Source organism: Lepidochelys olivacea (genome assembly GCF_965140295.1).
Source record: "Lepidochelys olivacea isolate rLepOli2 genome assembly, chromosome: 2".
Lineage (NCBI taxonomy): Eukaryota > Metazoa > Chordata > Testudines > Cheloniidae > Lepidochelys > Lepidochelys olivacea.
Genome location: NC_140412.1, coordinates 184,501,399 through 184,529,293, shown reverse-complemented (window position 1 = coordinate 184,529,293; position 27,895 = coordinate 184,501,399). Strand labels below are relative to the sequence as shown.

Here is a 27,895-nt window from a genome sequence, read left to right as displayed (position 1 = left end):
GAGATAACTGGCTTTGTGGATGAGGGGAAAGCGGTGGGCGTGTTGTTCCTTGACTTTAGCAAAGCTTTTGACACGGTCTCCCACAGTATTCTTTCCAGCAAATTAAAAAAGCATGGGCTGGATGAATGGACTATAAGGTGGATAGAAAGTTGGCTAGATTGTCGGGCTCGATGGGTAGTGATCAATGGCTCCATGTCTAGTTGGCAGCCGGTATCAAGTGGAGTGCCCCAAGGGTCGGTCCCGGGGCCAGTTTTGTTCAATATCTTCACAAATGATATGGAGGATGGTGTGGACTGCACCCTCAGGCAGTTTGCAGATGACAGTAAACTGGGAGGAGAGGTGGATACGCTGGAGGGTAGGGATAGGATACAGAGGGCCCTAGACAAATTAGAGGATTGGGTCAAAAGAAATCTGAAGAGGTTCAACAAGGACAAGTGCAGAGTCCTGCACTTAGGATGGAAGAATCCAATGCACCGCTACAGACTAGGGACCGAATGGCTCTGCAGCAGTTCTGCAGAAAAGGACCTAGGGGTTACAGTGGACGAGAAGCTGGATATGATTCAGCAGTGTGCCCTTGTTGCCAAGAAGTTCAATGGCATTTTGGGATTATATGTAGGGGTATTGCCAGCAGATCGAGGGACATGATCGTTCCCCTCTATTCGACATTGGTTTGGCCTCCTCTGGAGTACTGTGTCCAGTTTTGGGCCCCACACTACAAGAAGGATGTGGAAAAATTGGAAAGAGTCCAGCGGAGGGCAACAAAAATGATTAGGGGACTGGAATGCATGACTTATGAGGAGAGGCTGAGGGAACTGGGATAGTAAAGTCTGCGGAAGAGAAGAATGAGGGGGGATTTGATAGCTGCTTTCAACTACCTGAAAGGGGGTTCCAAAGAGGATGGCTCTAGACTGTTCATCAGTGGTAGCTGATGACAGAACGAGGAGTAACAATCTCAAGTTGCAGTGGGGGAGGTTTAGGTTGGATATTAGGAAAAACTTTTTCACTAGGAGGGTGGTGAAACACTGGAATGCGTTACCTAGGGAGGTGGTGGAATCTCCTTCCTTAGATATTTTTAAGGTCAGGCTTGACAAAGCCCTGGCTGGGATGATTTAGATGGGGATTGGTCCTGCTTTAAGCAGGGGGTTGGACTAGATGACCTCCATGATTTTTCCAGGGACTGAGGTGAGGCTGACTGGCCTGTAGTTCCCGGGATCTTCCTTCTTCCCTTTTTTAAAGATTGGCACTACATTAGCCTTTTTCCAGTCATCCGGGACTTCCCTGGTTCGCCACGAGTTTTCAAAGATAATGGCCAGTGGCTCTGCAATCACAGCCGCCAATTCCTTCAGCACTCTCGGATGCAACTCGTCCGGCCCCATGGACTTGTGCACGTCCAGCTTTTCTAAATAGTCCCTAACCGCCTCTATCTCCACAGAGGGCTGGCCATCTCTTCCGCATTTTGTGATGCCCAGCGCAGCAGTCTGGGAGCTGACCTTGTTAGTGAAAACAGAGGCAAAAAAAGCATTGAGTACATTAGCTTTTTCCACATCCTCTGTCACTAGGTTGCCTCCCTCATTCAGTAAGGGGCCCACACATTCCTTGGCTTTCTTCTTGTTGCCAACATACCTGAAGAAACCCTTCTTGTTACTCTTGACATCTCTGGCTAGCTGCAGCTCCAGGTGCGATTTGGCCCTCCTGATAACATTCCTACATGCCCGAGCAATATTTTTATACTCTTCCCTGGTCATATGTCCAACCTTCCACTTCTTGTAAGCTTCTTTTTTATGTTTAAGATCCGCTAGGATTTCACCATTAAGCCAAGCTGGTCGCCTGCCATATTTACTATTTTTTCGACTCATCGGGATGGTTTGTCCCTGTAACCTCAACAGGGATTCCTTGAAATACAGCCAGCTCTCCTGGACTCCTTTCCCCTTCAAGTTAGTCCCCCAGGGGATCCTGGCCATCTGTTCCCTGAGGGAGTCGAAGTCTGCTTTCCTGAAGTCCAGGGTCTGTATCCTGCTGCTTACCTTTGTTCCCTGCGTCAGGATCCTGAACTCAACCAACTCATGGTCACTGCCTCCCAGATTCCCATCCACTTTTGCTTCCCCCACTAATTCTACCCGGTTTGTGAGCAGCAGGTCAAGAAAAGCACCCCCCCTAGTTGGCTCCTCTAGCACTTGCGCCAGGAAATTGTCCCCTACGCTTTCCAAAAACTTCCTGGATTGTCTATGCACCGCTGTATTGCTCTCCCAGCAGATATCAGGAAAATTAAAGTCACCCATGAGAATCAGGGCATGCGATCTAGTAGCTTCCGTGAGCTGCCGGAAGAAAGCCTCATCCACCTCATCCCCCTGGTCCGGTGGTCTATAGCAGACTCCCACCACTACATCACTCTTGTTGCACACACTTCTAAACTTAATCCAGAGACACTCAGGTTTTTCTGCAGTTTCGTACCGGAGCTCTGAGCAGTCATACTGCTCCCTTACATACAGTGCTACTCCCCCACCTTTTCTGCCCTGCCTGTCCTTCCTGAACAGTTTATAACCATCCATGACAGTACTCCAGTCATATGAGTTATCCCACCAAGTCTCTGTTATTCCGATCACGTCATAGTTCCTTGACATCACCAGGACCTCCAGTTCTCCCTGCTTGTTTCCAAGGCTTTGTGCATTTGTATATAAGCACTTGAGATAACCTGTTGATCGCCCCTCATTGCCAGTATGAGGCAGGAGCCCTCCCCTCACAGACATTCCTGCCTGTGCTTCCTCCCGGTATCCCGCTTTCCCACTTACCTCAGGGCTTTGGTCTCCTTCCCCCGGTGAACCTAGTTTAAAGCCCTCCTCACTAGGTTACCAGCCTGCTGGCAAAGATGCTCTTCCCTCTCTTCGTAAGATGGAGCCCGTCTCTACCCAGCACTCCTCCTTCATGGAACACCATCCCATGGTCAAAGAAACCAAAGCCTTCTCTCCGACACCATCTGCGTAGCCATTCGTTGACTTCCACGATTCGACGCTCCCTACCTAGGCCTTTTCCTTCCACGGGGAGGATGGACGAGAACACCACTTGCGCCTCCAACTCCTTTATTCTTCTTCTATCTGCCGCCCTGTGGATAAATTTGTGGATAAATTGGAGAGAGTCCAGCGAAGGGCAACAAAAATGATTAGGGGACTGGAACACATGAGTTATGAGGAGAGGCTGAGGGAGCTGGGATTGTTTAGCCTGCAGAAGAGAAGAATGAGGGGGGATTTGATAGCTGCTTTCAACTACCTGAAAGGGGGTTCCAAAGAGGATGGCTCTAGACTGTTCTCAATGGTAGCAGATGCCAGAACGAGGAGTAATGGTCTCAAGTTGCAGTGGGGGAGGTTTAGATTGGATATTAGGAAAAACTTTTTCACTAAGAGGGTGGTGAAACACTGGAATGCGTTACCTAGGGAGGTGGTAGAATCTCCTTCCTTAGAGGTTTTTAAGGTCAGGCTTGACAAAGCCCTGGCTGGGATGATTTAACTGGGAATTGGTCCTGCTTTGAGCAGGGGGTTGGACTAGATGACCTTCTGGGGTCCCTTCCAACCCTGATATTCTATGATTCTATGACCTCCTGAGGTCCCTTCCAACCCTGATATTCTATGAGCCACGTAAGACTATTTTGTAATAGCAGATAGGTAAGGAGTCCTCAAAAATAGATATGTTTAAAAATAAATACATCAAATCAACTTTTAAGACAGGAAAGTTAATACCAATATTCTGTATCATGCCACTGTGTGGTGCTGAGCATGGTCCACACCTGTGCAAGCCAATAGGATTGGAGGATGGTGCAGTCGTTTGCAGGAAGTACATCAGTATCTTGCTAAATCGGGACCTAAATCCCCACAGGCAGGATTTTGTACCACACATTGAAGTCAACGGAAACTGTGGCATTGACTTCAGTGTATGCGGTATCAGTCCCTCAAAGAGCCACTGTCCTATTGGACCAAAGCTAACTCTCTGTTTAGGACATGAAGACTAAATAGAAAAGCCTTTTATAACAAAGATATGGTGACCATATTGGCCAAAGGGAAAACGGGACACAGTAAGGGGCTGGCCCAAGCCCTTCCCCCCGCTTCGGCCCCCATGGGGCTGCTCGAAGCCCCCTCCCCACCCTGGAGCTGGCCTGAGTCACGCACCCTAGCTTCTCTCCCTGCACGGGGGGCAGGCAGGGCTTGTGCGAGCAGCGATGCACATACTAGACAGGGTGACCATATTTCCCAAAGGTTGGGCCTGGCATTGCTGCTTGCTTGAGCCCTGCCTCCCCCCGCCCCCCACGCGTGGGGCAGGCACTGCTGCTGCCCCCCTCCCCCCGCACGTTTCTCCGCATCCCGCTTTTTTGGACAAAAGTGGGTATTTGTCCCGTTTGTTCTTGCCAACTGATCAAGCAAACAGGATAAATGCCCACTTTTGTCAGAAAAGTCGGGACAGAGCTTAAAAAAGGGGACTGTTCTGGCCAAAAAAGGACGTATGGTCACCCTAAACAAAGATAATCTGAAGACTGTAGCTAGACTGAAGTGTAAACTGGTCCAGCATACATCCTCCTGACCTTGGATCTCATCATGAGTCAACGTTAACAGTAATCTGAGAGTTACGACAATACAACTTGGGTTGCCAGTTCTTTCCATACTAAAACTGTAAAATGCATTCTCTTTCTCTCATTGGGAAAGGAACCAGGGACAGTGCATTAATACTTGGAGATAAGCCATGTCCCTTAATCTACCTCTTCCCAAATACCTGCCCCATTGATCATGTATCTCATTTTTCTCCAAAGTGTTGCCATTTTTTCATTTTAAGTAGCCAACTCACTGTATACTGAATCCTACAGTATGGAAAATAAAATATTTGCACTGAAGCTAAAGCCCACGTGGTAAATGGTGGAAGGGATTTCAGTCAGTTATTTGTGCACTTAAAAAGTCCCTTGTTGGACTCCACTCCTGCAGTGAACTCCACAGAGCCCTATTGACTTCATGAAGGACTGTTTGCAGGATCAGTGTCTTAGTTTGTAAACTCCATAAGGCAAGACTTGTATTTCCTGCTGTATTTTCTACAGCACCAAGCTGGCATTTAATAAACAACAACAAGGCAAGGTTACATTCATATGCTCCATTTGTTTTGCATTTCTGTCGTGGTTCATTGCTGCACCACTTTTCCTTTGTATTATCCAGGTCCCCACAAATTTTGAGACCAAAATGTATGACCTCAACTCTTGAATTCCACAACAGTGTTCATTCTATTGCTATTCCCTCACCCTCTCAGAGCCTCTAGCTCATAGCTAAAAACACTTATTGATATGAAATTTGTCATGGTGATTTTCCAGGGTGGATTTTTCACTGTGATCTCCAGCTGACCCATCTCAACTCGCAGGACTCTGCTCCTGAGATGTTCAGGCTCTCTGGCTTGGAATTCCTTTCCCATCCATGGGCCAGTGAAGTGGGGAGCTTGTAGCCAGCTTCAGTGGCTCATTTTTCTGGCTTCCCAGGCCTCAGCTACACTGAACCGTACAGGGAGCGTGCACTGTAATTGAATTAACTCCCTTTGAAGGGGCAAGCAGGAGTGCAAGAAGCAGCTAGAGGCAGGTCCTGGCATGGCAGGGGATCGCAAATAAAAAACAGCAGATTCCTTAATAAAAATGCCAATTCCATGGCATCTTGGAAAAATGCCAACTTCTGCAGCCACAAAAACGAGGAGTCTGAGATGAATGGGGAGACCATGCCTCTTAGAGCTATTGTTTCAGCCTCTCTGCAGACTCAGGCAGGCAACACTGCATCGCTTACACTCAGCTCATGTTTTAATACTTTGCTTCATACCCATAAACTCAAGTTTAAATAATGGAAAGCTGAGATTCCGGAGCAGAATTGTTGTATGGGACAAATTCTGCCACGGCTGAATCCACAGAGACTGATTTTATAGAAAGGTTAAAAATCTCAAATAGAAACATAGGGTGGGAGCACTGGAAAAGGCTGTAGCAGCTCATATATACCAGTGAACAGAATATTATTTGTTCTTTTTTGTTTTCATTCATTCATGTGAAATGCTCATAGCTTTGCAAAGCTTTCAGCCCTCGGTCTGTTTTAAATATCCGTGTTAAGCGGCAGCTACTTCTCTTTATCCCGCCCTCTTTCCTGCCCTCAGCATTTCACCTTAGCTCATTCCTGAGCAAGACCTGCTGCTGCTCTCCCCAATTTTCAATCACTTGTGCTGCTTTGGAAGAGATTAGTGGGTTAATGTATGCGAGTCACTGGCAGCTTTTGGGAGGTAAAAAAATAAGGGAATTTATAATATCACAACCCTTTATTTATCTTTCTATAGCTTAAAAAACACGTTCAGTTTTTTCCTCCACAATTTATATGCGGAATAACTTTTTTGTTTTTCAAATCCATTCCTTTCCGTGACATTCTGTTCTCTGGTTTCATTGCTCAACTTGAATGTCAGCCTAGAGCTGTGTCAGTATGACACACTCTATGCAAATGTATATGGGTGTGTTTTTGCACTCCCAGTGCAAATGTTTCGGAAGAGAAACAATTTCCTGATCTCTCTGAAAGTAAATATAATGCATTTTAAAAAAAAACTCTGACCAAAGAGTGCCTGGAGATTAAAATCACAATCAAGTTTGCTTAAAAGAACAAGTAATCAAGTTCAATAAGCTCTTCCTTATGAGCCTCCTAACATACATCTGGCTGTCAGAGTGCCATTATAAACAGTCTTCATATAATGCATGTCTCTCTCTAACAAAGCTTTCCAAAGCTCCTTGAGCTCTTCATTATGCCTCTGTGTTAACTATCTTATCCAGTAAATACGTGCATTTGGTTGAGTACTGCAGATTAGAACAGCAATAAATATCACTTAAAGCTGATGATTTGGGAGAGCTCACTGTTGGTGGTGGTCCATTCCATTAAAACGAAAAGAAAGCCGTGGTGATTTTTAGTGCTTTTCTAGGGGTAAGAATTAGTCTTGACTCTGGTCCAGATTGAGTTTTGCTCTATCCATTCCCTGGTAGTTGGACAGGATGATGCGACTGTGCTTGTTTTATAATGCGTTTCTAGGAGCGTTCAGCGGCAACGTGCTCAGCACTGAGGTGATAAGATGGGGATTGGGATAGAGTGTCTTGCATCCTTCAACATTATGCTCTCCAGGCAAGTGCTGGCCTCCCAAAGGAAGTGCTGTCTTGTCCTCCTTGACTGGAAGGGTTGTGACTAGGATGCGAGGCTGACAGTGCAGCGAGGAGCGTCCGTTCGTTCTAACAGACACAAAAGAGGCTCCATGAGACTGAGCAGGCCACGCTTGTGATCCGTCTACAAGGCTGTGTCTGCACTGCCTGCACTGGAGCTATGCTGACTTACACCAGCTGGAGATACAAGTTCAAATTCAAAGCTTCTGCTGTTTCCCATTTCATTTCCTTTGATTCGAATGAGCTCTTTGGGGGTGAGGAGATCGGTGGCCTGTCTGGTGGTGAGGCAATGGTAATTCTGGGAGTGAAGGGGAGCTGGGGATGTGTAAGCCATGTGTCTGTATGCTCTTATTCTGAGACTGCGAGGAGCGCAGCATCCTGGGTTGAGTGTCTTGGCTCTTGTTGTGGAGGGGTGATTGGGTTTTTCACCAGGAAGGGGAGGAGGGTGAGAAGGTGGAGGGGGAAAATGGAATGTTAATTTTGGGCCTGTCATCCTTCTTAGTGATCCTTCCAGTCTTAGCATTCCCTCCACCTCCTCACCCACTTACTCCCATCTTATTCCTCTCCCACACCTCCCCCCCACCAGCTTTCTTTTCTTCCACTAGATTCTACCCAGTCTACTTTGCTTAGAAAAGGTCCTCCTGGTGTCACCTCCCTTCACCACGAGGCTCTAGGGATCTACTTGACACATTGCCTGGCACCAAAAGTGATAAGGGTCTTGAGATCTGCTGTCAGAGCTGCCCCTGCTCCAAAGAACACTCATATGTATGACACGGGTGGCTAGGAGGAGCTTTGAAATTTGGAATTTGTGGTGCCAACATTGGCAATGTCAAGTGTTAGCAGTGGAGGAACATGGCAATTGGAGTATCCTTTTTGTAGCAAAGATGGGGTTCAGAGAACTAAGGAAGAGTTAGGTGGGGGAAAGGGAGAAAGATTGGGGCGGGTGTTTTTGATACAAAGGGGCGTCCTGCTGCCTCATGTTTCAGTAACACATGTGATATGATCCATTTAGGCCTGTGCCCATCGCTGGAAAAACATCTACTATGAGACAGAGTACATCCTCCCCCATGGTTTCTGTAATATCATCCCACCGAACCTCCAGTCCAATGGTCGAAAATTACTGCCCTGCTATGAAGGTAAGGTGTTATTTCTCTGTCATTATGACAGAGTAGATTTTCTTGTTGTCTCCAAAAGTATCTATGATAAACCTTCATTAATACATTAAAAAAAGTACTGCTGACTCAGGCATAATTTGGCAGAAGGACGATCTTGAATTTAAAAAAGAGGGTAAAGACGATAATTGGTTTCCATGAGTAACTGTGTGTGGCCATGCTTAACTGATAGAATAATAAACTTTTTGGAACAGTATCTTGAGAAAACCATCAACTCCCTTATCTGGATGTCACCAGGCATGTGACATGAGTACAGCCACTCTTACTTGTCTGCATGTTCGGCATTCTAGATTAATAGGAAATGATCACACCCATGTTTAAGAAATATTTGCAGTCTGACACTGTCATTTATAGGAGGGGAGAATATTGCTTAAAGCCTAGATTTTAGGATACCAGTGTAACAAATTAGAATAAAGTTGCCTCTTTCAATTGCTGCTACTTTGAAAATGTCCAGCGGTGCATGATGTTTTTTTCAGTGCCTCTCAAAATATTGCTGTCATTCAACATAGACCTGGAATGGCATTGAGAGTGAGAGGACTTGTTTCAGAGTTTTGAATAATAGACAACTTTACTCATTGTTTGAGTATTGAGTATTGTTTATTATTTGTTTATAAAAGGAATAGTCTTCCCTTGTGTGTTTTGTATCTGAATTTATATCCAATTTCATTGTTCAAAGACTCCAAAAGACAGTCTTTCCTGAACCCAAAGCAAATAACCAATCCAGAATGCACAGGTATGTCATTAGGGAAGATGGGGGTCTCTCCAAGCTTTTGCAATTAGCCCTTGGAGAAACATTCAAGAAAACAGCTGCTTGGGTTTCCCAGGTTGGTCTTATGCATCTACGCTCGTAGTTCTCAGACCATGGTGGGGCCTCCCAATGGAGGCACAGGAACGTGTCAGGGGAGGTGTGAGCTGCGTGCATTTTTTTTTTTAAGAGCTGGGGTTCATGCAGAAGGGCCGTGCAAGCCTGGGAGGTAGGGATAAAGGGAACCTCTCCCTCCCTGCCCCAGCCCAATCCCTCACTGGGAGGCAGCGGGGCTCTGGCTGTCAGTCCCAGGGTAGCAGCAGCAGCAGCGCAGAAGGAAGGGTGCCAATGGGGCACGAAGTCTGCTGTGAAAAATATTGACAAATATCACTTTGCCACCCTTACTTCTGTGCTGCTGGCATGGTGCAGCCGTCAGAGCTGGGCGTCCAACCAGTGCCTGCTGCTCTATGCTCTGCCTTCAGAGCTAGGTGGTGGTAAGTGTAGTGTGTGTGGGTATGTGTGTAAATGGCTACAGAGACAAAGTAGGGAGGCCCGATCAAATAAGTGTGAGAACCACTGGTCTACACTAATCTTCCCTCCCTCTTCAAGGACTGAAAAAGCACATGGGTTTGAAGGCCAAGAAGGAGTGCAGTCTGATGTGAGCAATCACTGCCTTTGATTTCCAATGTCAGGAGCAGCTGGTGACAGGCTGGCTGCTGACATTAGTAAGTGGGGGAGAGTTAACACAGTAGATGTCTGTCAGTTCCTCAATTGCTAATGGATATGTAACTCACTGCTTTGGGTTTTGCTCCAAGCCTAGAGATTGTTCAGGCCCAGTACATTGAAGACAAAGCTCATAACAAAACTGGCAAACTTAGATAAACTATATATTGCAATGTGTATCTGGAGAATTGTCTAACCTACCATGTGCTCAGCTCTCATAGGCTGCACTGGAAACCCATGTAACCAGTCTCAAAAAATCTGTGCCATTCTGGGGACAGCAAACATTTGTGCTCTGAGCATCAGTAAAAGGTCCCAAAAATATTCATCTGAAACTTGTATGTTTTGATTACATATTTAAACTCACTGTTTCACTTGATCTATAACAACATGTGAGGAAGCCATAAAACCTCCTATCCTGAATACTGTCCTCTTTTGTTTGCTTGTCTTCCTGTTGGCAGGATCAGGCCAAGACTATACTTAAGCAATGCATTGCAAATCTGCAATGTTAACTTTTATTACCCCCCTTTTCCACCCCCACCCCAAACACAGAATCACTTCCAGCGTTTCCTCTGAGCCCTTTTCACCACCCTGATGTTCTTTTAAAAGCTGTCAGTCTGAAATAATTGGAGAGAGGCAGCTCCTGGAAGAGACAATTGCTTGTGCTTCTCTGTGCATCATGGCTTCAGAGTGAAACGGCTGCTAGTCTGACAGGCTATTTGCCAGGAATTGCTAGAAAATAGAAATGTGTGGGCCCAGTATCTATGAAGCAGCCAGTGGAAAATTGGCAGTTTTGGTGCACTATGCTATTGGCTTAATTTCATTGCATGCTAGAATGAAAATGGGAGATTTGGGATTGATTTGTTTGTTCCACTGTCAGGCATCAAGTCACACAGTATCACTGAGGGTGACTGAGTTTGCTTCTTGTTTACCTCTGCGACTTTCAGGTTTCTATAAAGTAATTTGGCTTATTCTTCAAACACAAGGTACTGCTGTGATCAGTCACTGAAAGGATTAACTGGAACCCTCCCTTCCTGTGGTCTTAGTTTTTTTCCCCTTAGCCCTTCAGAAAGTAAAGGAAAAAATCCTTCTTTTAGTGAAAATCTCGGTTAGGAACAGCACAGCCAAATTGAAGGAAAGAAATCAAGAGTTTGGTAGAAATAATACATGCACAATGTAATAATTAAGGTAGTTGGAGAATAAGAGCCTCTTCCCACAAACACTTGCTGTTAGGTGCAGAGCTTGAAGCCAACAGGAATACTCATGGTCACAAGCACCGTTCCAAGTTATAATATGCATTTGCAAGATCAAGCCCTGGGACTTCAGTTATCTATAATTGGAACTGTATAAGATACAATTATATAGGCAGTGCAGTATTTGCCACATAAGCTATAATGAAAGGCATCTAACCGCTGTAAATGGAGCAGACGTATAGTTAATTTATGCTATGTATTTAGTAATGATTTGCCATATAATACAGATTCAGTAATTAAAAACAAAAGAGGAAATGGAAACTTCCTTACTGGAGGGCATTCATGAAACAAGATAGTAGTCTCGATGTGTCTTATTCTTCTCCAGTCTCCCTGAAACAGCTGACAGAAGTCTGGAAGCTATTGAGAGCTAATGAGAGCAGCAGAAGGCCTGCTAGTTAAGTGGAATCTTTCTGGCTCAGAGCTAATCTGATTTGTATGAACTGAAGTGCTTTGTGGGGCACAAAGCTAAGGCCTTCCAAGCTATACTCTGACTTGATTGTCCTTGCTTTTAATGGCTGCCAAATGTGGCCTACAAGGAAATTAGGAACCCAGCCATCCTGTCCCCCGACTCACTTAATGGGCAGAGATAAAGGGCTGCTGCTGCTACAAGAGACAATTTAACAGAGGTGGGGACAGACAGATGAGCTGGTTTCCTACTTCTGTGGTGTAAAGATCAGAGGGACTGGGGGAGAGAGGTGGGAAACTTAAACAATAATTTCTGGTGGTTAAAGAATATACAGGAACAGTACTCGCCCCCACTCAAGCCATCCAGAGGAATAGAGAGATTTCCCCTCCGGGGACATAGAATGGCCCAGCCTATTACCAGTTTTCCGAGAGCCATACTCTGATCCTCCTGGCTTTGTGGTATAAATTCAATACCGGGGGTTATGCCATAAAGACAACTAGCATTTCCACCCAATGTGGTGAAATGCTGAAACACAGGGAAGAAGAGATTGGGATTAAATATGTTGTTTTTGGCTCCCAGTGCAAATGACTGAGAACACGTCACAGATATCCGTGTTGCTTTAAACTCTTTATTGTGTGTGGGTTTTTTGGTGGTGGTGGTGGGGGAGTTAATGCTTTTAAGCAATACTTTGTTTTATTTGGTTGGGGCAAGGGGGTCAGTTCCTCATCCAGCTCTCTTTTTAGTTGTGATTTGAAAGATAGAGGACTCCATCCTCCTCCTGGCTTTCTGATACGCAGCAAACAGATCAGGGCTTATCTTTTCTTTTGTTTCTTGTTTTATCGTGTAAGTGTATTGATTGGCAGGAGGGGGACGGAGACTTTTCAAAGGGGGCTTAGGTACCTGACTCCCATTGAAAATCAGCCTAATACTCTCCTTTGTGCCCTTTGACTATCTCCCCCTTAGTGAATTTATCTACTTATGGTTCATGCATTGAGCAAGCCCAGCTCTGTAAATATTGATTAATTCTGTATCACTATAAGCGTGCACAGTGCTTTACAGATGAATGAGAGGCCTGTAGGTGCTTACAACTGAAGGGTCTGATCCTGCCAGCAGTTATTACTTCAAGTGACTAGGAAGATGGACACAGGAGCAGGGGTTGGAACCAAGTTATCCCCCAACCTCCTGGCTGTGGGATCATTGTCACGCTCTCTGGCCCAATGAGAATTTAATTATTTATAGAAAGTGGAACAGCTTCACCAGGAGAGAGTGAGAGAAACTCTGCCCAGAATACTGTCTAGCCCACTGATTAGGACATTCACCTGAAATGTGGGAGACCCGAGATCAAATCTGTGCTCTAAATCAGGCCGAGTGGGGGTTTGAACCCAGGTCTCCTGTATCCTAGGCAAGTGCCCTAATCATTTGAGTATAAGGGGGGGAGCACCAGTGTGTTCTCCTCTGATTTTGTGGATGGCATGTAAGTCCCTTTGTGACTATAGCATGCACTTTTTTTTTGTGTTCAAAACGATCCAGTGAATTCATGTCATAGTCACAAGTAGTTTCAGGTTGACCCAAAATTGCATTTTTAAGCAAATAAACTATTTGTCTGAAACCTTTCACTCAGCTGTAGTGACAAGCGTGCATTGAGGTGAGGGAAAGCACCCCATCATGTCAACTTTGTCATACATTAAAAATGACATTATATTGTATTTGTCGACGTCTTTTGAAATCTTGAACCAGCAGTAGCAAGATCTTGTAGAGAGTATAAGGGAGGCCAATGCTAGATAAGCAGAGGGAGCAAGAGGGAAGCAGAGACACAAGATCTGTGAATACAGGAAAGAAATGTTGAGCTAGATCCTGGATGAAATGGGGAGGCATTGGAGCTTTCTGAGGATAAGGGTATCATGACTGAGCCTCTCGTTATTTGTGAGGAGGCAGGCAGCCGCATTCGGTACCAGCTGGAGTCTGAGATTTTGGGTGTGCGGAGACCATAGAGAAGGCAGTTTCAATGGTGGAGGCAAGAGGAGATGAAGGCTTCTACGAGGGTTTCAGCTACAATGATCTCAAGGCAGTTGCATTTACTAACAGTGCTTCATGAGTGGTGACAGGCAGCAATTGCAGATGAGATGTGATGGGGGAAGGGTGACCTGCAGAAGAATGGCTTTGGGGTTGTCAAGGTTCCTCCCCCACTCTGAACGCTAGGGTACAGATGTGGGGACCTGCATGAAAAACCTCCTAAGCTTCTCTTTACCAACTTAGGTCAAAAATTCCCCAAGGTACAAAATATTCCACCCTTTGTCCTTGGATTGGCCGCTACCACCACCAAACAAATACTGGTTACTGGGGAAGAGCTGTTTGGACACGTCTTTCCCCCCAAAATACTTCCCTAAAACCTTGCACCCCACTTTCTGGACAAGGTTTGGTAAAAAGCCTCACCAATTTGCCTAGGTGACTACAGACCCAGACCCTTGGATCTTAAGAACAATGAACAATCCTCCCAACACTTGCACCCCCCCCTTTCCTGGGAAATGTTGGATAAAAAGCCTCACCAATTTGCATAGGTGACCACAGACCCAAACCCTTGGATCTGAGAACAATGAAAAAGCATTCAGTTTTCTTACAAGAAGACTTTTAATAGAAATAGAAGTAAATAGAAATAAAGAAGTCCCCCCTGTAAAATCAGGATGGTAGATACCTTACAGGGTAATTAGATTCAAAACATAGAGAACTCCTCTAGACAAAACCTTAAGTTACAAAAAAGATACACAGACAGAAATAGTTATTCTATTCAGCACAATTCTTTTCTCAGCCATTTAAAGAAATCATAATTTAACACATACCTAGCTAGATTACTTACTAAAAGTTCTAAGACTCCATTCCTGGTCTATCCCCGGCAAAGACAGAATATAGACAGACACACAGACCTTTTGTTTCTCTCCCTCCTCCCAGCTTTTGAAAGTATCTTGTCTCCTCATTGGTCATTTTGGTCAGGTGCCAGCGAGGTTACGTTTAGCTTCTTAACCCTTTACAGGTGAGAGGATTTTTTTCTCTGGCCAGGAGGGATTTTAAAGGGGTTTACCCTTCGCTTTATATTTATGACAGGGGAAAAGGCATTGGACTGGAAATTGGGAAACCTGGGTGCTAGTCTCGAGTCTGCCACTGACTCGTACTGTAGAAGCCTTATAGGGTAGGTCTACGCTACAGCTGGGAGTGCGTTTTCCAGCCTGGGTAGATACATGTGCTAGCTCTGCTTGAGCTGGAGCACTAAAAAGAGCAGTGTGGATGGTGTGGTCCGGGCAGAAGCATGGGCTACTCTTGCGTTCAAGCCTGCCTGAGCTTGGGTGGCTAGCCCATTCCGCCACTTGTTCCATCACGTCCACACTGCTGATTTTAGCTCCAGTGGAGCTAGTGCATGTCTGTCTGTGAGCTATGCGAGGCCTGCTCTCAGCTGCAATGTAGACATATCTTAAAGTCTCCATGCTTCAGTTACCCTTCTGTCAAATGTGGCTAATACCACCTTATCTCACAGGATATTGAGGATAAGTTGATCTACACATGTGAAAGTGCTAAGATAACACAATGATGGTGTGGGGGGTACGATATAACTATGGAGGTAAGTAGAAGAGAGGACATGGCTCGGCGCACTGCAAGGCTACTGTTATGGAGTTGTCCAAATCAGTCGGGTTTTGAACCCACTTTATTTTTTTCCCCATGTTATATTGTCAGAGATGTATTTAGTATTCATTCAAATTAAACTGCTGTAATGCTCCCTTTCATTCACAACAGGCAGTATAACTAGGGTGACCAGCTGTCCCGATTTTATAGGGACAGTCCCAATATTTTGGGCTTTTTCTTATATAGGCTTCTATTACCCCCCCCCCCCCCCAATTTTTCACACTTGCTATCTGGTCACCCTAAGTATAACAGCCTGCTGTGGTTATATACAAATTCAGAAATTACTTGACTAGATGAGTTCCCCAGTGCCCACTGATGTAAGGAGGGCATAACCAGTTATTTGTGTGACATATAGGCTTACTGCTTGGAACAGACCGTATTGGCCATATAAGTGAGTTGGAAACACTGAACACTGTGCATCACATAAAGCTGTACAGTACGTGCCATTAAAATGTAAGCCTCAGTGGACGCAGACCAACTTGTTGCAAAATCATGTCAATCAACAAATTCTACCCATTGCTAACTTTAGAATTAATTTTGTTTTCAGTTCATTCAAACAATAATAGGTTCTTCATTTCTCCCCTAATGCTGTATATTGAAGTATATTTTTTCGAACGTTTAAAAATGTACATTGCAGGCCAAAATCAGCCCTGCAGCTCCATTGATTTCAAGGGATTTTCAACTAAAGCTGGACAAAACTAAGAGTTTATTTGCTGAAAAGTGCAGTTTTGGCTGATCTGAAACTTTTCGTGAATTTGACACACATTCACCAAATAGTTTTTGGCCAATTTTTTTCCTGGCACTTAGGTGCCATTGACAAAAAAGGAGGAGGAGGTGCCATCACTTCCTTTATAAACATTAACGCAGTGGTTAGCACACTCCCATGGGTTGTGGGAGACCCTGGTTCAATTCCCCACTCTGCTTGATGTGGAGAAAGGATGTGAACTTGATTCTTTCCCTTCTGGTAAGAGTGCCTTAACCACTGGGCTATGGGATGTTCTTGGGTGGCTTATAGTCACTCGCTTTCCTTTTGAAGATGTTCCACTTTATATGTAAATAGTCATTTGAGCAATGAGACTGGGTTTCCCACAACCCAGGGAAGCACACTAACCATTAAACAATTGAGTCATTCTCTCTGACGCAATGAATATATAATATTTATATGCAGCAGAACATCTTCAACAGACGACTGAGGGTATGTCTACACTGGAGCCGGAAGATGTGATTTCCGGCTCAAGTAGACATATCCACAGTAGTGCACTACAAATAGAAATGTAGCCATGGTGGCGTGAGCTGGCCTAGTCGCCTGAGTCAATACCTAGATCGTACTTGGAACGTCTAGTTGCTTGAACTGGCACAGCTGAACTGTGCCCCAGATTCTTTCTGGAACCATCTAGAGGTATGCATGCCAAACCTGAGTGATCCCACATACCTATTGCTAAAGCCTTTATCCTTCCGCACCTCATCTTTCTATTGTTTTACATTCGTTTGTGGTCCCTCATTTGCAGTTAGGATCTGATCTTGCAAACACTTGTGCAAAGGAGTACACGCCCAATGGGACTACATTTGTGGATACAATCACTTATGTCCATAGGTGTTTGCAGGATTTGGCCTTTAGATTGTCGTAAACTCTTTGGTGTGGCAACTGTGGGTGAAATCCTGGCCCCACTGAAGTCAATGGTAAAACTCCCATTGATTTCAGTGGGTACAGGATTTCACCTTTTGTCTTTTTATTTGTCCTGTATGGGTCTGATGCAAATTCCTTTGAAATCAGTGGGAGCATGCTTTTGGGTGCTTGATAAATAATAAAAAGCAATAACATTGTTAAACCATGACAGATTGTGTTGAAAGGAATCGGTGAAATCTGGACATAACTGTGAAGAAGGAGAAAATATTAGAACTGGAAATATTATGTTTTAATTGACTTTCATCCTTTGCTGTGCTATTGGGACTAATTCATATCATCATCTGCGTGAAATCTTCTAATTTAATTTTTCGGTACACAATTTGAACATTTGGCAATTTTTTTTTTAAAGCTGAATTGTACAGTGACTTTCTTGAAGAACATGTTTAACTAAACCATGAGCCAAATCTATTAGTTTTACAGTGAAATAAAACATGTGCTTGTCAAAATATCAACAGGACTGGCATGCAGCAGTTGTCATAGCTCCTTAACAGGAAGACATGGAGGTTGGCTGTGTTTTTAATATATATATATATATATATATATATATTTTTTTTTTCATCTGCTCTTCTAAATGAGGGCTAAACCAATTTTTAAAAGTCTGAGGCTCGGAGAAGATTGTTTAATGAGTAGAGTGGGGTGGGAAATGGTTTTCTTGTCATGAGCATTTTCAAGATTTCAAAAAGTTCATGTTCATCAAGACAGAACTGAGACCGTCCAAAAAATTTAAATGAAAAAGAGAGTGTGACCCTAGATAGGACGCTCACTTGGGATGTGGGAGAGCGAGATTCAAGTCTCTGCCGCTCTTCCACTTTCACACCAATGTAAACCTACATCTCCTACATCCCAGGTCAGTGCTGTAACCACTGGGCTATTAGTTATTCTGCAGTGGATCTTAATCTCTTTTATTGGAGCTGTTCCCCTTGGTATCAATAATTAAATATTCATTGGGCCAGAGGGAATGACTGATTCTGTAGCCGGATGGTTAGGGCCTTCCCCAGTGATGTGGGAGATTCAGGAACAAGTCCTTATATCTCTTGAAACCTAAGGTTAATACCCTAACAACTGGGCTATTGTCTATTCTGGAGTGGGTGGTCCACACTCACATGCGCACACGCTCTCTCTCTCTCTCTCTCTCTCTCTCACTCTGACCTGAAAACCTACCTCAACAAAAGTTTATCAAAACAGATATGTTCCTACAAAAAGTTTGTTTCAATATATTGGCATTTTCTGGCAAAAATCATTTTGTTGAAAATTGCCCGACCATCTCTATTAATAAGTGATTAGTTTTTCATCTCTAAGTCACTGGTCCTGGTAATGTTGGTAGTGACGGAAAGCTGTTACTTGCCTAGTGAATGATTGGTGGCCTGTATGCGGAATTAAATGATGGTCTTACTCGAGTTCTGAACACACTGGCTTTGGGCCAGGTCTTCACCAGGTGTAAGTCGGTATAGTTCTGTTGTGGTCTGCGGAGCTAGCCTGACTTAATCCAGCTAAGCACCTGGCTGATCCATTTTACCAATCTCAGCAGGCCAAGGAGTCAGTGAGTTGAGATGCTGAACTAACTTCTCCCTCATAGAAGTGGTCCCTCTAGGTTAGAGCTGAGGCACTCTGGTGTACTAGTGTGGGGAATTTTGCGTTATCTACATGAGCTGCATCTGTCCTGTGGATAAACAGCAGAGATCATTTTCCAGGGCTACCTATCTGGTACCTTTCGTCAGCAAAAGAAGTTATATCTTAAAATAATAAAGAAGACAGCTATCGTCTTCTCAAAAGGGTTAGGTGTCTACATTGCAAAAGCCTGTGCAAAGCTGTTGAAGTCTTGGAAAACTGACACTTCCTGGGGGCCAGGCACATAGGATATGGAATTAGACCATAAGTGGGTGACCGTGAAAGATTACAGGGCAACTTTTCAAGTAGAGAGTCAGGGTGAGGAGAGAATTTCCATCAGATGAGCATGTCTCATTTAAATAAAAATACGTTACTGTGGTGGGAATCAAAGGGTTCGAGTTGGACAGCTCAAGAATATGTGACAGACATTGGCATGGTCCTATGTAAGGATGAAAAACAGACTCGAACAAAAAAAGGGCTTCTGTGACATTCCTGCCTGCCTGGCATTGTCCCAGAAAAGTACTGCTAGAAAGAGAAAGCCACGACGGTTGGTTCTCATCAAATAAAAGATCGGTTTTAAATAAACAAATACAAAATCCTCCCTTACAAGGAGAGGCTAACTCCACAAATAACTTTCTGTGCAGGGCTAGTAATAAACTGGTGGGGATAGAGGTGAACTGCCCTGAGAACTTGAGCTTTAAAGTAAATGTTCATATGTTCCTAGTGGAGTTGCTGCCTTAAACTCTGAACCTGAAAGGTGCACCATGCTGGTGGACCCTTAGTCCACATGAAACCCACTGTGTGGACCCAGGGGTTATCTACACACATATTGCACCAAGAGGATCAAGGCTGTACTTTGCATTGATTATGCCATCAGACCTGTCTCTCTCAGCCCTAGCTGCAATTTTAGCAGATTCTGAAAAATTGAGAGAACCCTCAGCTGTGACAAAATGTCATTCATTTACCTACTCAACTTTTTAGACCATAGGTGTTTTTACTAGTGTGAAATGCTAAAGTAATTACTTGTTAGTCCTGTCACTATTTCCTTTAGTACATGTTTTAAAAAAGGTTTCCATGAAGAGACGAATGGTTTATTAAGTTCTTTTGGTCTTCAGTAGAACAACACACACCATGAGGAACTGATTTGGTTCTAAAGGGGTAACATGCCAAGCAATTCCTTGTAAATTCCTTTGTAATTTAGCAAGAGTTAATGGTTACTTATTGTAAAGTGTTACCAGGCTATATGGTGAATGTTTTTAGAAACTGAATTACTCTGTTTCCCTGGAGCCCCCTTTATCCATGGGAAGATATTGTAATATTCAGGAAGTGGCAATATGTTGCAATTGCACATTCATTCGTTTGGTAAAGCTTGGAAAATAAAGCTCAGAAAACTGAGATGGGGCCACGTGGCAAAATTTGGACCCAGATCTGGGTTTCAAACACTCCAAAGTTCAGAGTATTTTGGATACAAGGTTTTGATTTGGCCCATTGTAAAGATTCTGGTTCAGATTTTGAGAGTTTGGGGATGTTTGTTTCAGGAGATATGGCTCCTGTTCATGTCTAGAAAATAACTGGAGTGTTTTGAATAAAAAGTGGACAGATTGATTTTTAGCAATAAGAGGCCTTGGTACAGCAATAAATGCTTCCTCTGGCCCAGGTGGAGAGTGAGGAGTTTTGGTGTTCAAGCTGGATGGAGGGGACTTGGCAGTGTGGAGAAAGGAACTCAAAGATGAGTGTTGAAGAATTTGTACAGATTGAAGAAGCACACTGTACACTTTAGGAGTCCTGCTTATGATTCAAAGACTGAATGGTAATCAGAAGTAGTACAGAGGAGAAATTTTTATCTGGCCATCCATGCGGCTGATTGGTTTTTCTTGTGGACAGCATAGGGTGACCAGATGTCCTGATTTTATAGGGACAGTCCTGATTTTGGGTCTTTTTCTTATATAGGCTCCTATTACCACCCCACCCCCCATCTGTCCCAACTTTTCACATTTGTTGTCTGGTCACCCTAGGGCAGCACTGCTTCCTTTGGAGTTGTCCCACACTTCACAGGTGATCTTAGCTCTTTTGGCTCCGAAGCACAAACAGGCAGCCGTTTTACATTCCATTTCTTCCAAGAAGGGTAGACGCCAAGTAAATGTAGCTAGCGTGCAGTGATAGCTGCACCATAGTTAAGGTTCCTAAACCATTGCAGAGTACCGTTTAAACCTTGACAATGACCTTAGCAGTGTTACGGCAGAATAACTCCTCAGCTGTGTGAACCTGTGACAGTCAGTGTGATGTATGATTGACCTGTTAATCCAGAAGCATATGAAGTCAATGTTAAGGTTTTGTGTTGGAATGCAAGTTTGGTGAATTTGGGGTACATCTTTTTTGGTATCGCTTAAAGTTAGAAATGAAACCTTATGAAGGGTTGAAGTGTGTTATCAATTACATTGTAGGCAATATGAAAGTAGAAATGAATGCACAGGTTTTTCCTCTCAGCTTCTTTTTTTTCCATTATTTTATTGTTTTGGGTGGATGGAGTGTCCTGCCACTAGGCCTAGATTTTATTTACTAATAAGTCTGGGAGGAGGGTCGTTGTGCTTAGTTTGGTTTGCTGAATACACCAGTATGTAATACTTTGCACTTTTATATAGTACCTCTTAGCCATGGAGCTCAAATCACTTTATAAATACTAAATTTCACCACACTATGTTGCATAAAACTACACCACTGTGTTATAGTTGAGTATTACTATACCTGTTTTACAGATGGAAAATCTGATGCACAGGAGAGGTTGAGTGGCTTGCCTAAGGCCACACATTAAGTGAATGACAGATCTGGAGAGAGAATCCAAGGGTCCTACTCCTTTGTTGTAACTATTAGCCAACATTTACAGCAATGTGGCTGGACAGCTCAGCTGGAACAGAAGAGTGTATTGCTTTAAACTACACAATTATAATTTAATAGACAATATTGCTGCTGCTGGTATACCACTGAGACCTACAGCATTCAATTCCTGGGTCTGCTTTCTTGCCCTCTTGCCATTGTCCTGCTATTCCTGTCCTGTCACTGAAAGTTTTTAGCCATATATGATCACAAATGGGATTTTTTGGTTGCTGCTGTTCCTCTTCTGCAAATACTGGTCAACTGTAAATGTTGGCAAAATACCTATACTGTGAAAGAGAGGCCTAAATTTCTGAGGCTCACTGAATTCCTGAGTTTTTCCTCCTTTGGCTCCAGTTAATCTTTTTTGTGGCTCAGCACTCAGCGGTCCATGTGGAATGAAGCAGGGGAGCTCAGCGAACTGTAAGCCGCACACCGCTGGCACGGAATGACATGACTGTGGTTTGTTTTCTTCCTCCCCCTCCAATCTAGAGTATAAGAAGAAATACGGGGAAGAGCATGGCTCGTGTCAGGCTGGAATAGCAGGCTTCTTCACTGAGGTGGGTAATGGTGGTTTTGATGAAAAGTTCAAGTTTGCGGATGCATTTTCTTGCTTGTTTTACCATGTGCACTGTGAAGGAATGTGGAAACAGAAACGTGCCGTTAGCTGCACTCTATGCACTTGGCATATTTCCTTTGACTTCAATAACACAGCAAACAAACACCCCCATTTTACGTTGTCTCTCCTCCCACAGTTCTGGAAATGCATTACTGTGAAGTCTCAAACATTACATAATACATATATGAACCACAAGAATGGATTTATGCTTAAGTACCCCCAGGGAAGAATGAATGAACTTTGAAGGCTATCCTGAGGGAATATTTTATTCATATAACTCCCACAGCCTCTGTCTCTGGATTTACTCTTTATTTATTCTCTTAACTTTAGCTTTAAAATTTCCCCCCCATGAATGAAATGATTTTAAATAGTCCTTAAATTTAGAAAACACACCGTTTTCTGATGCCTTATCCATTCTTGCTGTCTCAAAAAGGCGGAACTGGTATTGTGGAATATGTTTGTTTTTCAGAGCCATGGCTGGACAGTTACATGAATGCTGGGTCAAATTAATCCCTGATGTAACCCCATTGATCTCACTTCAATGACATCAGGGTTCATTATTTCTGTAGTGAAATTTGTTTTTGAACTTTCAAAAAATTAGAATTCCTAAATTTATCAGGAGCATTCATATCAAACACAGACTACCTTCTCCTAATGGTACACCCACCTCTTTTCAGAATTTCTTCATTTTTTTTCTATTAGTTTTTAAAGCCAAAGATACCGTGGAGGAAAGAGTCTGTTTCTCTCTTCATATGTGATTCAGTAAGGGCTAAGTCCTAGAACCCTTACTCACTTGAGCAATCCTTACTCATGAGGGTAGCTCCTTTACTAGTAGTGGGACTACTTGTGTGAGCAAATATTACATGATAAATGTTTAAGGAATCAACATAGATTTTACCTGTGTCATGCTCTGGAATATCGTTTGCTGTATGTTTAGAAAGACGAAAACAGATATTAGGCCAAAGTTTTTCAATAGTGACTAGTGATTTTTGGGTGCCCAATTTGAGCGATTTTTGAAAAAGAGGCCTGAGGTGCAGAGAGCGGATTCCCGGCATGTTCTGCATATCAGGTCCCTTCAAGTTGTCTTAAGCTGGGCATGTAACATCTCTGCACATGTTTGAAAATCCTGGCCTTTGTGACGAATGATGATGACTTGACATTGATAACAATATCAGAGATGGGCCTGAGATAAAATAAGCCCCTATTCAATATCCCGTTTGATTTAAAAGAAAGGAGAGGACAATATAGACATGGAATAGGATAGGTGGGATCTGGAAAGCAGCATAAAGTTAGGGCCTTCTCTTCTCAGTTCTCCCCTTCTACTTATATTTGTCTTTCTATTCCAATCAACCCTATGCCCCTCCTTCCCTGGGTCTGGTTCCTTCATCTTTAAGAGTCAGTGGTTTTCTATTGTTACTTCAGTGTATGCCATTGCCATTAGCCCGCTAACTGCTGGGCCATCCTAAATCAGTTACTTTGGAAGCATTGCTTCCTATTGGTGACTTCTAGAAGGTATAGCTTTGAATTGCCAATTCAGAGTGCTTGGGAGAGAACTAATAGACTCACAGCAAGAGGAGCAATAGCATATGCAGTAAGAAAATTTTAAAATTAATGAACTTCAAAAGTGCTGGAGACAATGGAAAAGGAAAAGAAAAGAAGGTAATCACTAAACTGAGAGGGCCAAGTTCTGATGGGAGTCCAGTGACTCCAAGCAATACTAGAAGGGAATCTATGGGCTTAGTTATGCAGTGCAGCAATGCGCACTATGTGGGTGTGGTTTCTAAAGCACACTAATGTATTGCACAGTAACTGGTCTGTATAGACCTTGCTGGTGTGCTTTAAGAGTTCCCTAGTGTGCTTTAATGTAGTGCGCTTGAAACAGCAATATATAAAAATGCACTAGGGAACTTTCAGCAGCAGGGCCTATGTGGACCAGTTATTGCGCAATAATTAGCACGCTTTAGAAACCACACCCACATAGTGCACATTGCCTACTGTGTGGACAAACTCCGGTGTTGCATATATTTTCTTCCTGTCCCCTGAATGTATATATCACATCAACTTAGACGTCCTTAAGATGCAGTTAGATTCACTTTGACTTATTTATTTAGATTCCCATAGATGCAAAGGGTCAGACTTAGAGGTATGTATAAGTTAGAGCCCTTTACACTGAGTTAGTCCCTTGGAGTTGCTTACATTCTTCTTGGGTTCTTATGTCTAAGGGAGTCTCAGCTAGTAGAACTTATGTGCCAAGGAGGTGTAATTTAAACGAGTCTCTTTATGCCTTCTGGTACGGAAGGTAGAGCTCTCCTGGACATCAGCAGAGTGGATGTAATTAGTGCTAGGAGTTCAAGGTAATGTGAGAGGGGTCTAATTTACACACCACCATCAAATTTGGGCCAGAGGGTTTATTGTCTTGGTTGGTATAAACAGGATTAGGGTTCGCTGCATGAAAAACTGGAATGAGATATTCCCAAGTATACTGGGAATGGGTGGCAACCCTTACGACTATGGCACTGTGTCTGGTAACAGGAGACTTGTCAGCAACAGCTGTTTCCTGGCTTGTCTGCACTATCAAGGCTGTTTCTTTTTCCATGCTGTAAACCTCTCTCACCAGCCTAGTTCAAAAGATGTCTTTGAACTTTTAGTGTTCCTGCCTTATGGAGCTTCAGCCTGAGCAGGAAATGTAGATAAACGACTTCTGGGTCAAACAGGCAAGCCCCTACTGTACACTCGTGCGCTCAGTCCTGCTGATGCTAGTTGTTTCTGCCCAGGGGAAATCCATGGTACTCAAGGGCACAGCCACTCCCAAGAATAAAACCTGTAGTTTAGCACACCCCTCTATTTAGCTGTGTATTGCAATCTATGTCTTTGTGTAGCATCATGAAATGCCCTTATTTAGCCTCCACTGGACTGGAACACTCTAGCACAGGAGTTTCTCACCATTCTTCTGGTAACGGGGGCTGTGTTACTGACATGATTACTGGGTTACAATTTCCTGTGACCCTTTTTATAGAAAACAGGTGAAGAAAACCAGCTGTCTGTCAGCGCAATGAAAAGAAACAAGGAAACGCTGTACCACAGGCTTCCTGGATTTCATAGGATGGCTGCATGAGGCACAGATTTCCATAAATATTCACACAATTGTACAGCAATAATTCATGGCTGTACTGCTCTGTCTTGTCAGAGCTGAGAATAATGCTTATTACGTTCATCACTGATGTGGCAGAAAATTCCCTCCAACGCCCTGTGGTTTGGAGTAAAGTCTCTCTGGATTTAGGGTATGGAGTATAGGATTTCCCTCCAAAAGCTCTAGCTGCCTTATTTCTCGTTGTACACAACAGATCTTCAGTGACCAAAACATAGATTTTAAAAAAATTCCTGGATGAAGGGCTTTCAAATGAGAGCACATGATATAAGAATCCCAGGTGGGATTCTGCCTCATGGTTACATATGGTCCCTCTCCCCTGAGAAAAGAAATGATCTACCATTTCACCATCCTGAGGTGGTCTTCTATCAGACAAGCAACACAAACACAACTGCTTAGGTTTTATTTAAAAAATGCACATAAAAAGCTGTAGGTCAGTGCATCATTTTTCAATCTGCTGTGGTCAGAAATGCTTATTTTATATCCTAAGAGCATTCTGATGTGGGAGTTGCATGTCCGTGTAGGATCCCGTGTTTGAATACTGGGCCTAGGCTCTGGCACTTCAGCATCCTTTCCCCAGAAGTGTCACTCTTTAAATCCCTTTGCTTTGTCTTGCAGTTTCCCACCTTTCCTCTCCCCACCCCCTCCAGTCTGCCTCCTGCACCAATTTGTTTCTCCAGAGGCACATTTATACAGAGCCTTCACTTTAGGGTAGTCTGAAGCACTTAGACATAGTCTTCCCCTTTTAGGAACAACATTCATGTTGTAGTAGTAGTAGTGATATTCCTACACTTTGATCAAACTCTGATAAACTCCTCAGAGCAAGGCACTCTCCCCATTGTGCTTCTCTGGCAAACCAGCAGAAACAGTGACATTGTAACTGAGTCAATTCCAAGACTTGTACGGTTTGCATGATGACCATGATTCATGGCTTGTGCCAAGGTAGAAGGAAAGAGTGTGGCTTTCCCCAGTGCCTGTGGAATACAGCAAGGGTAGTCTCTGTCACCGGAAATGAGCTTGAATGCCTCCTACACTATTTCTTGAGGGGTGAGGAAAATAGAAACCAATTTTCACTCAGTTCTCTTACATTAGAGACTGTCCAGTTCTTATGATGGGCTTATTATTAACTCCTATTCTGCCCTTTCCTAGTTCAGCTAAATCAGATCCTTCAAATGTGACTCTAGTTTTTTCAGCTGGGTTTGGCTTTCAGCCAGGGATCACCATCTGTATGATTTCACTCTGTGCTCAGTTTGTTTGTTTTTGTTTTTCTTTTCCACCACTACCACTGTATATTACATGTTTGTGGTTCTTATTGCTAATTAGAAGGCTCCCCTTCTCTCAAATGGAAGGATGGGAAACTCAGTGGCTTCCACTGCAGGGGTCCATTTGAATCTTTCTTTGATTTTAGTTCACAAGACTTTTTGTTCATCCTGAGTTTTGTTTTGAAGGTCAAGTCCAAGAAACTCAAAGCAAAACTCAGCCGAAATGTTAAAACCATCACATTTTTCCTGACTTCAGATCAAAACAAAGTATAACCATCAGGTGCCTAGTGGTTTCCACCTGAAACCATAAATTGGCCCAGGTCCCTTTTGAAACTCAGCTGAAGTACATGACTCTAGTCTGAGTTTTGCACAGTCCCACCCTCAAAACACACACAGATTCTTAAACGCACATGGACTATCTACATATTATCAAATTCTTTTAAATTCATAGGTCCAAATCCTCAGTTGATGTAAGGATCAATTGACTTACAGCAGCTGAGGATCTGGTCCTTCAGCCTGTTTTGAAACGTAGACTTTTTGTCTACACTGTCACCTGGAAGCTGTGAGGCGTTCGCAGCAGATTGGGAGGTAGATCCAGGGTGCTTGGTGAACGAGTGGGTGGATTCTGTAGCTTAGTTTTGTTACTTCTCGGGGGTAGTAGGAGGACGAAGCAGCTCGGAGGAACACTTGTTGGAAGAGCGTGTTTGTAGGGGTGTACAGTAACTTGTGAGATTGATTGGAGATGCTTCTTGTTGAGGTAGCAGGAGGGTTCAACAGAGGTGTATTGATTCCAAGTATCTGTGTGAAGGGCAAGGGTTGGAGGAGAACTCAGGTATTCTAATGGTGGGGTGAAGTGCCTCCAGTATTGGCAAAACTTCCTTCGGGGATGTTTGGGATGAAAAGTACTGTATAAACATAGGAATAATTCTGACTCTTTTCTGTGGGCAGATTGATGCTTGAAGCCTTGATTTAAATCTCCCCTGGCCCTTTAAAACATAACAATTGCTTGCTGTGATTAATCCTTTTTGTATTTTTTTTTCTGGTTCCTGTCCCTCCCTGTTCTCTTTTCTCTCACAGGAGCTGGTCATCATGGGAGCACCAGGATCTTTTTACTGGACGGGAACTGTCAAAGTGTTGAACCTGACTGACAACACCTATTTCAAACTGAGTGATGATGCTGTGATAGCCAGGCGGTACACATACTTAGGCAAGTAGCTGCTTGAACCCCGATGTCAGGCTGGAAATAGGTTAAAATAAGGGTGCAATTGTTTTTCAGTGGAAATAATGTTTTATTGGTGTAGAGTAAAAGAATAAGCGGCTAGCTTAAAATGGTTTGAGTGGCTGGTGGGTTACCTGACAAAATATATAGGAAAAAAGCAGTGAAGGACTTTCACTAGTTCATTTCCTCCCTCTTCCCCCATCATTATAGCCATTGGAATATAGAAAACAGGTTTGCACTGAAAGACTGTATGGTCTAGTAGACGAAGTAACAGACTGGAACCCAGGAATGCTAGAGTTCTAGTAGTGGTCCTGCCATGACTTA

The 27,895-nt window shown here is 43.6% G+C and overlaps 1 protein-coding gene across 1 annotated transcript in view; it reads left to right on the top strand.

Annotated features, from left to right (window-relative positions):
* The window catches only part of ITGA9 (integrin subunit alpha 9), a 297,598-nt gene that overhangs the window by 15,387 nt on the left and 254,316 nt on the right, over positions 1–27,895 (top strand). Inside the window, exons 4-6 of the mRNA XM_084620253.1 lie at positions 8,202–8,325; positions 21,816–21,883; positions 27,430–27,559. Coding sequence (XP_084476379.1) covers positions 8,202–8,325; positions 21,816–21,883; positions 27,430–27,559 — 322 coding nt within the window. The remainder of the gene's footprint in view (positions 1–8,201; positions 8,326–21,815; positions 21,884–27,429; positions 27,560–27,895) is intronic.